Source organism: Trachurus japonicus, unplaced genomic scaffold, assembly GCF_045865225.1.
Source record: "Trachurus japonicus isolate A0001 unplaced genomic scaffold, Traja_1.0 AP030341.1".
In the NCBI taxonomy this organism is placed as follows: domain Eukaryota; kingdom Metazoa; phylum Chordata; class Actinopteri; order Carangiformes; family Carangidae; genus Trachurus; species Trachurus japonicus.
The window spans coordinates 742-16,562 of record NW_028220474.1 but is presented as its reverse complement, the minus strand read 5'-3'; the positions used below and the strand labels follow the sequence as shown (position 1 = coordinate 16,562).

The following is a 15,821-nucleotide window of genomic DNA, read 5'->3' as shown; positions in this document are numbered from 1 at the left end:
CTCATTGAGTGCCGCGCTCCTTTCCAAAGTTTTAGTCAAGTGTACCGGCAATTTAGACCATTTTTGACTTTTTATTTTAGAGCCATAGTGTATTCTATATTATTGCCACCAACACATACTGTAGCTCAATTGAAAGGTTTAACTTTATGCTTCAAGTGACCACAAACCGTTTGTTTCTACGTGCCTCCGTTCCTGAGAAAAGTCAAGCTAAACATGGCTGGGTTTCACCAAAATCCCTCCTTTTTTTCTAGAAAAGGAGATAGAGCGTCTTTTATGAAAGCTGCGCTGTTTGTGTCTGTCGCTCTTCTGACACTCGCATTTCTGGATCAAAGGGCTCGTATAAGATAAATATACACAACAATTGTTGTTCTATTCACAAAACAACCATCGGGGGCGGGGGGGGGCGCCACTAAACAACAATAACACAGACGCACCGTGCCGTGTCACAGCCTCTCGCCGCGGAACGTGAGGGTCTGTCGGCCACAGCGGCTCGCGAACACCGGTCCCGCCGGTGGTCGCGGTCCGTCTGTGGTACGGGTCGGTGACGGCGGTCTGCTTTGGTCCAGAGACCATCAGATTTTACCGCGGGAGGACTTTGGGGAGGACACGGTGTTGCTCCAGATGAAGACCGGGCGGACTGTGGGCTGAGAGCTTCCTGTTTCTGCTCTGAGCTGCTGGAGCAGCTGGAGCAGGAGCGCAGGTGAGGGCGGAGCAGCAGCGGAGCAGCTGCGCTGCATCTGCATGCAGAACTCCGTTTGCAGAAGCTGAGTTATGATAAAAACTTCCAGATCATGAGCTGTCATGTGACTTTGATCGTCATCTATTTCAGTTCTCCTCGTCGTAGAGTCCCCAAATTTACATATAATGTGTATTAAAGTGTCTATTTTCATAATTTAAAAAAAAAGCAAAAAACGAAAAATTCCGTTTTTGGCACTCAACGCATGGGAACGAAAAACGAGAAATTATGTGGTTGGCACTCAATGAGTTAATATAACGCAGTCCTTTACAGAATGAAATTGATAAGAAAACAAACTCACCTTCACACACATACAGACCCAGAGAATAATAAGTGACCAGCACTGAAGACTGGAAAGCAAAGATATGATGATAGAGCAATAAAGATTAAAAATAAAATGATAAAATAGAGGAGAATAATAAAAAAATAAATAAGCAGAAACCAAACACTTGCAATTCTGGGAAAATAACTGGATCCAGATCTAGATCTGGATGAAGGATCTTGTATTGGTTCTGGTTTTGGTAAGACTAGATCAAACAAGAATTTATCCTGATGATGATTAAGAGTTGAGGGAAAAAATCAGTAAAGCATATCATGATATCATGATATTTTATGTCACAATATTTTATTGGTACAGAGATGCCAAGTATCAATCTATCATAATAGGAATTTAATTTTTAGTACTAGAATACTAGAGTACTTTACACAACTGTCAGTCGTATATTTGACAGTCACATTATGCAAAAATAAAAGTTGGGCCTTTCAGGATACAGTTAGCCAATAATATCATATCATGCTGACATTAAACCCTGGGGCTTCTGGGGATTCCCACCTCTGGTGCTGACCTCTTATCTGTCTCTTAGGTTTGGCTCTAGATCGATACACACACTTCACCTCGCCCATCCGTCGCTACGCCGATGTGGTGGTCCACCGCCTCCTCACTGCAGCCATTGCCATGGAGATGGAGGCAGCCACTGGTAAAGCAGTAGCTGCTAACAAAGAGCTGGAGGAAATGGCCCAGCACATCAACAGCAGGAACAGGGTCAGTGTCGCTCTGTGGCTCTGTGGTGTCGTTATTCACGTCTTCTCTGTGAAATTACCTGTGACCTCTGTGTGACCCCCGCAGGCGGCCAAGCGAGCACAGAAGTTGTCCACAGAGCTGTTTCAGTGTCTCTACTTCAAGGAGAGAGACCCACAGACGGACCAGCGCTGTGTGGCCGATGCCATCATCTACGCCATCCGAGATGACGGCGTGTTGGCGTTTGTCCCAGAGTAAGAAACTGAATAACTAGATACAATATTCTTTATTTTCCTCCTCATCAAAACCTATGTACAGACCAAAAAAATTTAATTTCTTTTCTACATTCCTGTAGAAAAGGTACATTTTTTAGGAACTAGCCGTCAATTAAGCTATAGTATATGCAGTTGTGCGTGTGGCAGCAGGATTGTGTGTGTGGTGTGTGTGTGTGGGACTGAATCAGAATAAACCACAGTGTGTATTTATGGTGATGATGAAGCATAAGCACGTTACCCAGTGTAACCAAACACTTGGTAACTCACCGATGTGTTTAAAGGGATAGTTCACCCTAGAATGATATTTCGCTCATTATCTACTCACCCTCATGTTGACTAAGGGCTGGAAGAAGTTTCAGATTCCTCCGTCCCTTCTCTGAGTTACAGGGGGTCTCGGCATAGCAGTGCATGTCCATATAACGGTTGCAAAGGGACACCGGAGCTCTTCGTAAAAAAACACACACAAAAAAAACATCCAAATACCTCCATGATGCTCGTATGTAATGTCCGTCTTGTGCTGAAGCCCCAAATTGCGTAATTGTCCCGAAAAAAATTAAATAAGTCTATATTTTAAGCTTGTTTGTAGCGGAAGCTTCTCAAAGCTCCTCTTCCTGGTCCGTCCAAATCTCGCGTGATTTGCGCCGGCGTCAGCATGCGTCAGTGCGGTTACTGCGAATCACGCGAGATTTGGACGAGGAGCTTTGAGAAGCTTCCGCTACAAACAAGCTTAAAATATAGACTTATTTAATTTTTTTCGGGACAATTACGCAATTTGGGGCTTCAGCACAAGACGGACATTACATACGAGCATCATGGAGGTATTTGGATGTTTTTTTGTGTGTGTTTTTTTACGAAGAGCTCCGGTGTCCCTTTGCAACCGTTATATGGACATGCACTGCTATGCCGAGACCCCCTGTAACTCAGAGAAGCCACGGAGGAATCTGAAACTTCTTCCAGCCCTTAGTCAACATGAGGGTGAGTAGATAATGAGCGAAATATCATTCTAGGGTGAACTATCCCTTTAAATGAACAGAGGAATCAGAGTCACTTAAGGCTTTGGTAGACCCTTGTTAGTAGGAGACCTTCAGTGAAAATGTAACATTTTACCCAGAAGCTCTGATTTGCTGCTCTCACCCATTAGATGTTTGTTTTAGTTGCATTTTTCTCACTTTGCATTTCCATCTCCATCACAGTTCAGGGCTCCAGACTAACTTTTTTATGCTAGGAGCACAGTAACCCCTAACTTAAAATTTTAGGAGCGTAAGCAGAAGATTTAGGGGTGCACACCGTAAATTGACTTTCACATTTCTCACATTATTCACCTTGTCATTCATGATCTTCACACACACTGGCCTGACACCTGTAATGACAGATTCCAGATTCTTTGGGTTGGCCCTTCCACGTTTCACCACTGTAATAAGAAAAATAGCAAATTTACTGGTTACGCAAGTAGATGAAAAATGTACTCGCACCGTCTCAAATTTTAGGGGCAAAATGCCCCCCATTTAAGGGCAGCCTGGAGCCCTGCAGTTTAGAGTAAAACAGAAGTGAATGGTCTGTGAATATAGCCGTTTTTTCTCCTCTCATAAAACCATTCTAATTAAAGGCAAGGCCAGACTCACATCAGGTCCAACAGGATCCAGGCTGTGATGCTGACAGTTAGGCCCACTTAAAGTTTGGGTCAGTGGTAAAAGGACGGCAGTAATATAGACTTTTTCTAGTCTCAATGACCACTTGAGGTGCTTTACACTACTACCGGTACTCACATTCAACCATTCTCACACACATTCATTTCACTCGGTGCAGTTGTAGGTTGTGTCCTGCTCTTACAGTCTGCCCCTCAGTTTGAACCCCTCTGTTCCCTGTTACGTGATGTGACAGGTGCTACAACATAGTTATGATAAAATAACAAAATAATTACAACAGTAAAACTGTGTATAATTTATTTTTTTCTTTATTTTTTTTTGCAACTTTTGCATGTTTCCATTATTAGTTTCAAATTGCATAGAAGGCGAGTTAATGGTATGGAAGCCAATAGCAGCAAATACTTTCATACATTTTATTTCCTTTGTTATAGATAGATAACAGGATAATTCTCTGGTGTCTCGTTAACAACATAATTGACCAGCTTTAAGGCCCTGGCATCACCATGGTTACTGGATTATGACATACTGCCACCTACTGCGTGACAAAAATCTCGGGCACATCTCTAATTAATAATGTCGTTTTATGGTGGAAAACTGAGACAATAAAATGTATGAACATGTGGCCACGCCACACAGGCCTTCTGTATAATGGAAACATGCCTTATTTTTCAGTTCATACTGTATTACAGTATGTATCTGTTTTATACTCATTTATATTGAATTACGCTATAAAACAGCACACATGTGTAACTTTGATCATTAGGAAATATGTCATCTTTAAAGCCGTCTTGACCTCTGAACTCAGCTCCACTTGTGCTGATAATGTAAATTCAAAATGATGTTAACACAAATGCAGGTTTGAAGCATCCTGACGACACCTGTCCTCTCTCCTCAGGTACGGGGTGAAGGCGCCTGTGTACCTGAAGAACAGGGAGGGTCAGGTGCTTGCTGCTGTGCAGGACGGAAGCTGCGAGTGGCAGAGTGGCTCGGTGCGGCGCCACGCCGACCGCATCACCACCTCCTCCGGCTGCGGCACCACCACCTTCAGACTGTTTGACCACATCACTGTGAGTCACAGTACGGATCATTACTTAGTCACAGATCTGTCTGTTTACCGTTGACTGATGGTGAAGCTGTGTCTTTGTCCTCTGATTTTATGATTTATGAGATAAAGTTTATGCTCACTTTTGTTTATTATATTGCTGTCTTTTAATATAATTTATTGACACATTTTTTTATAATTATCGTTTATTTCATGTAATTATTTATTATTGAATTATGTTATTATTAAGCTTTTTATTTATTTACCTATTTGGTAACACTTTACTTGACGTCTATCTCTATAACGCATTATAACCATACTTGGCAGTTATAGCACTGTATAACTATAGTTATAAACACTCATAAATTATCACAATGCTTTATAACAATAAGCATTACACACTATAAAGCATTTTATCATGACTTATAAGGTCAGGTATTATAATAGTTTACAATTGTTAGTAACTCACTGACACTCACTCACTCACTCACTGAATATGTTATAATAGAGAGCCTAAGCGGAAGCAGGAAGTAACGGCGCCATGGGACCTCAACTCTGAAAAACTCGCCATTCAAATGAATGAGACTGAAAGTTTTATTTCTTGATCCGATTGAATTGCGCCATGAGAAAAAAATATGTCCTCTACCTGTTTAAAACATCACGTTTCATCCCGAGAAATCAGCCGTTTATCATAAAACGGCAACAGAAGAATGTATTTTGTGTAAAGACCGCTCTACGGACTACAGATCTGTGTCCCACAAAAAATACGTCACCAACTGACACGGGAAAGGGCGGCATTTGGTGTGTGACGTCACCTACGCGACTTGTAGTCTTTCTGCTTACAGATTCTTCTGAATTTGATTTTACAATAGTTTTACAACAAACGGCTGATTTCTCGGGATGAAACGTGATGTTTTAAACAGGTAGAGGACATATTTTTTTCTCATGGCACAATTCAAACGGATCACGAAATAAAATTTTCAGTCCGGCAGGCGAGTTTTTCAGAGTTGAGGTCCCATGGTGACCGTTACTTCCTGCTTCCGCTTAGGCTCTCTATTGGCTTATAAATGTGTATAACTATCATTATAAACACTCATTAATTATCATAAGGCTTTATAACAATAAGCACAAGACATCATAGAGCATTTTATAATGGGTTATAAGGTCTTAGTATTATAATAGAGTTATAATGCTCTATGATGTGTTATGCTTATTGTTATAAAGTCTTATGTGATTTATGAGTGTTTATAATGATAGTTATACACGTTTATAAGCCAATTATAATACATTATAACTATATTTATAATGCATTATAAATGTGGGCATTGTCAGCCAGTTACTAACAATTATAACGTATTATAATACCTGACCTTATAAGTAAAGATAAAATGCTTTATAGTGTGTTATGATTATTGTTATAAAGCATTATGATCATTTATGAGTGTTCATAACTATATTATCATGTTATACAGCGCTATAACTGCATTATAACTCATTATAAGTATGGTTATAATGCGTTATAGAGATAGGCGTCAAGTAAAGTGTTACCTATTTATTTATTTATTATTAATAACTTATTTTACCATTTGAGCTATTCACTTGTTATTGCTGTTGTTGTGTATTAGTCCGTAAAACTGATATGGGAATTTTCCCATATTATTAAAGTTTAATCGATGGATTAATTGATCAGGGTCCAGTGTGAAGAGGCTGGTGCTCACATCTACTTCCTCTTCCCTCTGCAGGTCCGTGTCTCCGTCCAGTCCTTCAACTGCCACGCAGACCGCTTGAACCTGGACATGGTCAACAACAGGCCGTACCACAGCGCCGAGCCACAGAAGCCGCCGTCCCAGGGCCGCTGCCAGCTGGTGCAGGAGGTGGTGCGTCAGGCCGAGGAGGCGCAGGAGAAGGCGGCGCGGCGACCCAAACTCTCCAAAGAGGAGAGAGAGTTCAGCCAGAGCAAGACTCCAAATCTGTACTCACTGCTGGAGCAGGTCAGAGAGGAGGCTCTGATGGACCTGAACATGATTCCTCAGGTCTGTGCCTCGACGGCCTAGATCAGCTGCTGACGGGTTTCTGAACATCATGGACGCCACAGAAGAAACCTTTTTTTAATGGAGATTTGTAGTTATTTATTATCTGATCACTTTCTATCCATAAAAAAGATGGAAACCAGAGACGTTGGTTATAATGAATAGACATGAATTGTAGTGGAAGTTAAAGTAACTATTCAATAGTTTGTGTTATGAGGAGTTGATGATGATGGGACATTAAACTGATTTCAGCACTGTTTAATAAAGCTGGTGACATTTGAGGAGTCTGACAAAGCCACAGAATGAGGAACTGATTTGTGTCATGACTGATGCTGGAGGTCTGAGGTTGAAAGCAGCTTCGATTTCAGGGTTAAAACATCAATAACATGAACAAAGAAAAAGCTTCATTTATTGTTTGCTTTATTACTGAGTCATGTGTCAGTCTCAGGCCTGGATTGCACAATTTAATTAAAAAGATCATAAAAACCTCTCAAAAAAGTTCTGTTTCACTAAAGCCTTCAACTCAAGTTTAAACTGTGATGTCTGGTCAACTCTATACCTCCATGCGAGCAGATTTTTAAGATGAAGCGACCAGGATACAGTTCCTCAAAAATAACTCAGACTCAACCCACTGTGTCTTATGATATGGATGAATTTTTGACTAGACACCAGTTCACAGAGGAAACCATCAAACATGGCAGTGACAGACACAGCTGTACACTGATAATCCAACATCACCACCACTGTTTAAATTATGTTTTTCTTCTTCTACTGTAATTAGCTGGCAGCAATATGAGGTTTTGTTTCAGAAAAACTGCCATAAACAGTTAGTTAGTGTCGCCTCCACTGTTCATTTTGAATTGTTGAATTTTGAAAATGGAGTTTGTCTTAATTTTAACCCTGGTTTTACTCAACTCTGATTAGAGCTGATTAGAAACTAAATTAAAGCTTGTTGGTGCAAAGCCAGGCTCAGTGTAGTGGTCTGTGGTCGGCATACAGTGTGTCTGTGGGTGATTCCAGACAGACACGGTTGGTGCTCTCTGGTGAACCAGCCCGCATTCACACCAGTTTTAAGTGTGACCAAAGTGGGAGTATGTTACTCTGTATTACTCAATTTCTTTAGCTTTTTTGCTGTCTCACAAATCCTTCTTCAGTTTTTTTAAGTTTATTAATTATTTTGTCTGGCATTGGAGTGAACCCAGCCCCAGCCATCTCTTCCCAGAGTTCAAAGATATTAATTACTTTACATCATTAAGCCCTAAAGGGAAATTCATACAATTTGTTCTGCTTTCTTGGGAAATTTGTAGATTCCCAAATCTCCACCAAACATTTAGTTCCTTCAGTAGACCATTGCAGATTATTTTCTCCAGGTTGTCAGTCGCTGCCTTCTCCTCCTCCTTCCTGCCTGTCTTCACAGCCTGATGATGTCACCATTCGCAGGGATGATGTCACCATTCGCAGGGAAGAACCAACTAATTTTTGGTTCTCTTGGAAACCAACTTTTCAGGTTTGAACCTGTTATTTTTTTGGGCTGAACGCACCGGTCAGTTCAAAATTGGGTTCGGGAACCGGCATGGAGCCCCGCCGGTGTGAAACCCCTCTGTGTGAAAACAGTGAGGAGACATTAAGACCCCGAGGTAATTTGAAAACATTTATTTGCATTACAGATAACTGGTGATTCATCAGTGATAAAACCACACTGCTGCAGAGTCCAAAAGTCCAAAACGAAGACAGTTTTAACATGTTACTCCACAGAGTTTTCTTTCAGCACGTTATCAAATGAACTCTAGAAATCACAAACTTTAACGATGCGAAACCTGGAAACATCAATTGATGACTTCTAATCAATAATATGAATGAACTGTTACTAGTTCCAATCTGTGACTTTTCTCTGTTTTAGAAACTGAAAATCTTTGGGTGTGGACTTGTGGAGCTTGGTTATAAAATGATTGCAACATTTTAGGAAAACGTGAAGGTTTTTTTTTTTTTTACAGTTTCCAATGTGTTTAGAAAAAAATAGTTGATGAAATAAAATAATCAATCAGTGTGCAGACTTATCTATAATTTCACAAGCTGATTTCAACACCTTACACAGGTTATGTGGAATCAATGTGTTATAGATTTCAGTTCAAACACTGAACTGGTGTGAACAACAAAGCAGCAGATGTGAAAATGGGATGTTTACATGTGAACAGTTCTCAAAGATGAAGCTCAATGACACGGCTTCATCCCCACAGGTGACACTCCTGACCAACCGAGTGTGTGCTGCACCTGTGCACTATTCTCCATCCTCACACCCATCACTGGCTTGGTGCGTGGGTTCAGTCTGTGTCTCCTGCTCAGGCTGACTGGACTCAGCTGGAGGTTCAGGGTCTTTGTTTGGAGGCTGCTCTGCTCCTTCAGTTCTGCTGCTGCTGCTGTCGACCGGCTCCAGGTCCAAACCCTTCGCCTCCTCCGCCTCCACGCTCTGATGGTCGGAGCCACTCAGGACGGAGGTGGGTTCTTCTCCTGCTGTGGGTGCGTCAACAGTCTGAGAGTCTGGGAGATCTAGACAGGAGGACAAAATTCGTAAAATTAGAGCTGCAAGATATGTATTAGGAAAATGATTATGCAATTATGGGGGCACATAGTCTGATAGTATTTCATATGCAATATCAAGAAAATAATCAGACTTTTAATTGACCATAATTACCAGTAATGATTTTTTTTTTTGAGTTTATTTCGATCAGCAAAAAAATTATAAAAAAACAGTTACACATCCCTCTAAAAGCAGGGCTGCATGGCTGATGGAAAGGGTCAGGGCTGAAGCTACAAGCTTATAGATGTTTAACATTTGTCAAATCATTCCTACCTACATTTAAATCATTCCCCACCTTCAAGACTGTATCTTTCCAAAATGAACATTTTTAACTTATTTTTAAATTGCACCAGATTTTTACTTTTTTTGATCTCATCAGTTAACTTGTTCCACAGCTTCACCCCACAGACAGATACACACATGCTTTTCAGAGTAGTGTGAACAATTGGTTGTTTTTAGAATTCCATCTCCCTCTTAGATCGTATCCCCCTTCTCTATCACTACAGAATTTGTGCGGTTCTGAATTCTACTAGATCCCAAAATTTCAGTGTCTGAGATTTTATGAACATTGCATTGGTGTGATCATAATGAGGATATGATGATTACAGGCTACAGATAGGTGTCTCTCACCTGTGGTCTGCTGCTGCTGCTGCTGGCGGGCGAGCCTCCTCTCCATGGCTCTCTGTCTGTTCATCTCCATGCGTCTACGCTGCTCCTCTGTCAGGGAGGGAGGAGCTGGGGAGGGGGGAGGTGGGGCAGCCGGAGCAGGGGTGGAGTGGATCGGCCCCTCTAGGTCATCAGGGAAGATGCTTCTACCGAACGGAACAGGATCAGGTTCTCTGAATACCGGCGACCCGGGCTCTGCTTCTGCTGCTGCTGCTGCTGCTGCTGCATCATCACCTGCCGAGCAAAGATTTACACAGAGACTGTGGATATACAGTGTCCATCTGAGCCAGGTTCACGTTCATAGAAGTACTATTCTTGTGTGATGGCAAAACAAATGACATCTGGACAAGGTCTCATCACTCTGACAAATGTTGATCACTCTCTCCCAGGACATTTTCAATGAGGGTATAAATGTCGCTAAGTAACGTCACACACTAAGCATATTAGTAATGTTGTTGTCGTATTCACACTCACTGAACCTGTTCTCATTCACAAATTTTCAGGTGACATACATTTTACCAGCAGTTTGAAAGCTGTTCATTTCAACCCCTGACTGCACAGCGTCTACATGTCATGTTTAAATCACTTACGCACACAAAACATACGCCTGTAGTGTTTTTAATCTTTTACCAGCTTTACCTATGAAGTCCTCGTCTGTCAGTGGCATGTCCAGTCGTATCCGTTTGAGACAAGTCTGCACACACACAAACAAATAAAAAAATTAATACTTGTGCTCTCTGTGCAGAAATTGTGTACATATTGTGCCACTGTATGCATCTTCATCCCACCTGCACTTCCTTCTTGTTGCCAAGTTTCTCCACTTTGTCAACGAAGTCCTCAAACTGCAGTTTGGGATACAACCTGTGGGCCCAGTTCTCCATCTTGTGCATGAGCAGCCGCAGGTCTGAAGCCTGATGGGACAAACACACACACATCATTAGCAGCCTGTACTAGGAAGCAGGATTTGTGACTTCCGTTACAACTTTGGGGTTTTGGTCGTATTATATAGTGGTTCAAACTGACTCATTATTGCTACAGGATCTTGACTGATGATCCACAAACTGATCAATATTTATCATCATTATAAATCAGATTTAAAAGTGTTACACATTCCAAACATTAACTGGCTTTACTTCTCAAGTTAACTTAAGCTTTTATCTTCCGAAACACAGTTGGTCATCATCAGATACAAGAGCCAAATATTCGGAAACACACTGATAATGTATTACCTGTCTGACTCCATATATCAAAGAATGCATTATTTTCTTTATCTGAGATCATAATGTTTACATTTCACCTTGTTGATAGACTGAAATCATACCCAGGATTACTGGCAGGTTAAACTTGCTACATATCACAGGCCTCTGGGTGCACTGCCTTTAGCTTTGCTCACAGTTCTGACCTCATGTCCTTTGCCCTTAAAATGGACGTCGTCAAACAAAGTTCGCAGAGCTGGTAGTCCTCTGTCCGAGATGAGCCTGAAAAAAATTTAACAAAAGTTGGCAAACAGTTTCCTCATTACACATCAACCAGACCAAGAACAACATTAGCATTCATTCAGTGCTATGTTTCTGATTAATGTTATTGATTCTCACTTGTTTTAACTCCGGGGGGAAATATCTGGCTCTCAAGCTGTTTAATGCTTCACTATGTTTACCAGCTGGCTGCTGACATTGTCTGACCAATCCAATCAATCAATCAGTATATATATTCTGCATTTTAAATATATCTAATGTGACAGCACTGATGTGTGAGGCACCTCTGAGAATCCAACTTGGGTTGTGGCCTCCTCACTCCTTTCCTTTTAGCAGCAGGGACCTCAGCTAGCTTGGATACGTCGCCTTCTTCCTCCCCTGCAGCGACAACATGACAACAGAGTCAGAGGTTAACATCACTTTGTTGACAGTTACTCTACAGAAGAGCTTCAGGAAGGCAGATTAGAAACTGGTTTTGCTTAAAGTCATCCATTCGCTCTGTAGATGTTACAGCTGTAGTCTCGTCCCTCCAATAAACGTTCATAAAACTGCCATTCTTTTCAATATTGCACACTAGTTTACAGTGAACTTTGTTAAAATGTTGAATATTTTTTTTTTAAATATATTTTTATTTTATTTTATCCCACAAAAAACACTCATATAACAAACTACAAAAATGGGGGAAATAAAATAGGTTAAACAGCACGCAGACAGACATAATAGACATAAAAATACAAAAAAAACAAAAACAAAAACAAAAACAAACAAACAAAAAAAAAAAACAACAGACAAAAAAAAGCCAAACATCAAAAAAAACATTAAAAATTATAAAAAAAAAACAATTTATAAGGTTACCACAGATTACCTATACATCTTTCAGTTACTAAGAGTCATTCAATCATTTGTGAAAAAAGATAAATAGAAAACTACTACAGCCGTACAGTTTACATGATAGAAAATAGTTGAGAAAAAAAAAAAAAAAAGAATAAGAGGAGGGGAGTGTAGCCTACCCAGCCACCACCTCTATGAAGGATCGCCAAGTCCTGTGGAAGCTCTCTTCAGAGCCCCGCAGAGTAAATCTCAGTTTTTCCAACGCTAGGTGTTGCATGGCGTCTCTCCTCCACATTATGTGAGATGGTGGGTTTGCCTGTTTCCAGTTGAGCAGAATGAGTCTGCGGGCCAATAGTGTTGTGAACCTAGCCACAACTTTATTAGACCCCCTCAGGGGGCTGTTCTCCCCTGCAACCCCAAAAATGGCCAATACCGGGTCAGGATCAAGTACATGCCCAAAGCAGTCTGATAGAGTCTTGAATATAGAAGTCCAATACTGTGACAGCTTTGGGCACGACCAAAACATATGTGCCAGTGTGGCTGGGTGGATCTTGCATCGGTCACAAAGTGGATCTGAATCTGGGTACATTTTACAAATTTTAACTTTAGAGAGATGAGCTCTATGCAAAACCTTTAACTGTATAAGGCCATGTCTAGCACATATGGAGGAGGTGTGGACATTACTCTGTGCATTCTTCCATTGGTCTTTTGACAGTTCTAAACCCAAGTCTTTCTCCCAAGCATTTTTTATATGGTCTAGGGTGATCTCTGCATATGCAGCTAATTGGTTGTAAATAAGGGATATCACTCCTCTCGTCGTGGGATCAACAGAAAAAAAGTACATTCAATTGCATAGGTTTGGGAATATTTGGGAATGTAACTGTATTGGACTGGATGTAACTCCGGATCTGAAGATAAGCAAAAAAGTGAGACGGTGGTAGGTTAAATTTTTTACATAACTGATCAAATGTAGGAAATAAACCATCTATGTACAAATCCTTCATTCTACTGATCCCATTACCAGACCATCGCTGGAAGGTGTTACTTTCCAACGATGGGACAAAGTGTTGGTTTGGGGACAAGGGAGCCAAGAGGGAACCCCTCAGCCAACCAAGACTGTGTCTTATCTTGGCCCAGATTCGCAGCGAGTGGTCCACCACCGGGTTGTGATGGGTGTATTCGTGAGATATAGGGAGAGGGGAAAACAACAGGGCACCCAATGATGTGGGTCGACATGAGTCTTCCTCGATGTGAAGCCAAGCAGGCCGGTCATCAGACACTTTGTACCTGTTCCAGAATGAGAGGTTTCTTATGTTGCAAGCCCAGTAATAGTTCTGAAAGTTCGGGAGGCCCAGCCCACCAACACATTTTGGGCGCTGCAGGAAAGCCCTCCTAATCCTTGGCTTTCTTTTGTTCCACACAAACTTAGAGATTTCACTGTCCAATTGTCCAAAGAAAGATTTGTTTAGCACAATAGGGATACATTGAAACAAAAACATAAACCTTGGGAGAACATTCATTTTTACGATATTCACTTTTCCTGCCAGGGTCAATGGGAGGTGGGACCATCTCCCCAGGTCTCTGACGGTGCGCTCCAAGAGTGTCTTAAAGTTCAGTTTGTACAGATCTGAGTATGTTCTATTGACCATCACCCCCAGGTGTTTAAATGAGCCCTGTACCACCTTGAACGGAAATTGGGAGTAGGATATACTCTGAGCCGCCGAGTTTATTGGAAATAATTCACTCTTAGAGAAATAGAGCTTATATCCAGAAACTTTACCAAATTCCTTCAACAGAGATAAAATGTGTGGGATTGATTCAGCCGGACTCTGAGCATATAAGAGCAGGTCATCTGCGTATAAGGAGACCCTATGTTCTCTACTTCCCTATGTACACCCTGAAATTGACCCGAAGATCGTAATGCAATAGCTAAAGGTTCAATGACCAGGGCGAACAATAGGGGAGAGAGCGGGCAGCCCTGCCTCGTCCCTCTGTGGAGAGGAAAGGGGTCTGAGCGGAGATTATTAGTCAGGATATATGCTGGGGAGCCTTATACAGGAGTTTCACCCAGAATATGAATCGTTCGCCAAAACCAAACTTTCTCATTGCAGTAAACAAAAAAACCCACTCGACCCTATCAAAAGCCTTCTCGGCGTCCATTGAAATCAATATCTCTGGGATTGTTGGATCTGGGCTAGGGGAGTAAATTATATTAAAAAGTCTTCGAATATTTGAGAATAAAAATCTGTTTTTAATAAATCCGGTTTGGTCTTCTGAGATCACTGACGGGAGAACTCTCTCGAGCCTAGAGGCCAGTGTCCTTTGCCAATAGCTTGGTGTCAACATTAAGGAGGCTGATGGGTCTATATGAACCTGGTTCGAGTGGGTCTTTGTCCTGCTTAAGTATCAAAGAAATGGAGGCCATATAAAAAGTGGGGGGGAGTGACTTATCGGCCCTGAGAATGATTCGTTGAAAACGTCCAGCAAAAGGGCAGAGATCTGACCAGAGAAGGCTCTGTAGAATTCCAGGGTAAACCCATCTGGGCCTGGAGCCTTGGAGCTCTGCATGCATGTAAATGAATTATTTAATTCCTCAATGCTAAAGGGTTCTTCCAGCATAGCCTTATTCTCATTAGAGACTTGTGGAATAGGAAATTTACTAAGAAAGGATTCCACCTGAGTCGTGTCCACCATGGATTCTGATACATATAATTGAGAGTAATATTGTTTAAACGCTGTGTTTATTTCCCTGGGATCTAAGGAAGTTTTTCCATTACTGGTATTAATTTCAGTTATCATCTTAGAAGCAGCCGATTGTCGTATCTGCCAAGCCAGGAGTTTCCCTGGTTTCTCACCATATTCATATGATCTATGACGGGAGCGTAACAGCTGCTGGGCAGTATCTCTTGTGGAGAGAAGGTCGAACTCAGTTTGGAGTGCGAACCTCTGCTCAGCAAGGTCTGGGCTAGGCATAATTGAGTAGCGGCTATCAAGTTCAATAATTTGGTCTGTTATGTTGGTGATGCGCTCCCGTCTACGTTTGTTTTCAGTAGAAGAATAATAAATGATCTGACCACGTATAAAACATTTTAAGCTTTCCCACAATATACCCCTTGAGATTTCACTCGTGTCGTTTATCAACATGAAATATTCTATTTGTGTCTTAATAAACTCAGAAAATGATTCGTCTGATAACAGAACATTATTAAAGCGCCATGTTCTGGTTCTTATAGGCTTGGTAAACAGCATTTTCATAACGTGGGGAGCATGATCTGAGATGACAATAGCCTCATATTTACATTCTTGAATTAAGGGAAGTAGTTTACAATCAACCAAAAAGTAATCTATACGGCTAAATGACTGGTGAACTGGAGAAAAAAAAGAATAGGTTCGGTCTGAAGGGTTTTTGAATCGCCATGGGTCCATAATTTTGTAAGTGGAAAGGAATGCCTTAATACATTTAGCCGACCTCGTCAGAGGCTGAGAGGAGGTAGCTGATCTATCCAGACTAGGATTCAGAACAC

General features: G+C 41.3%; 2 protein-coding genes across 2 annotated transcripts; one reads left to right on the top strand and one right to left on the bottom strand.

The window, feature by feature from the left end:
* The first annotated feature begins 1,579 nt into the window (after nucleotides 1-1,579).
* Nucleotides 1,580-7,026, top strand: LOC146960456 (DIS3-like exonuclease 1). The gene is made up of 4 exons (XM_085772363.1): nucleotides 1,580-1,778; nucleotides 1,863-2,008; nucleotides 4,571-4,742; nucleotides 6,460-7,026. The coding sequence occupies exons 1-4, from the start codon at nucleotides 1,692-1,694 to the stop codon at nucleotides 6,769-6,771; spliced, it is 717 nt and encodes a 238-aa protein (XP_085628489.1). The 5' UTR covers nucleotides 1,580-1,691; the 3' UTR covers nucleotides 6,772-7,026.
* Nucleotides 7,027-8,482: 1,456 nt separating this feature from the next.
* LOC146960455 (uncharacterized) lies at nucleotides 8,483-15,270 on the bottom strand. Its single transcript, XM_085772364.1, has 7 exons — nucleotides 15,153-15,270; nucleotides 11,751-11,844; nucleotides 11,394-11,469; nucleotides 10,780-10,902; nucleotides 10,622-10,685; nucleotides 9,956-10,210; nucleotides 8,483-9,294 (listed from the first exon to the last, which is right to left on the bottom strand). The coding sequence occupies exons 1-7, from the start codon at nucleotides 15,268-15,270 to the stop codon at nucleotides 9,026-9,028; spliced, it is 999 nt and encodes a 332-aa protein (XP_085628490.1). The 3' UTR covers nucleotides 8,483-9,025.
* Nucleotides 15,271-15,821: the final 551 nt, after the last annotated feature.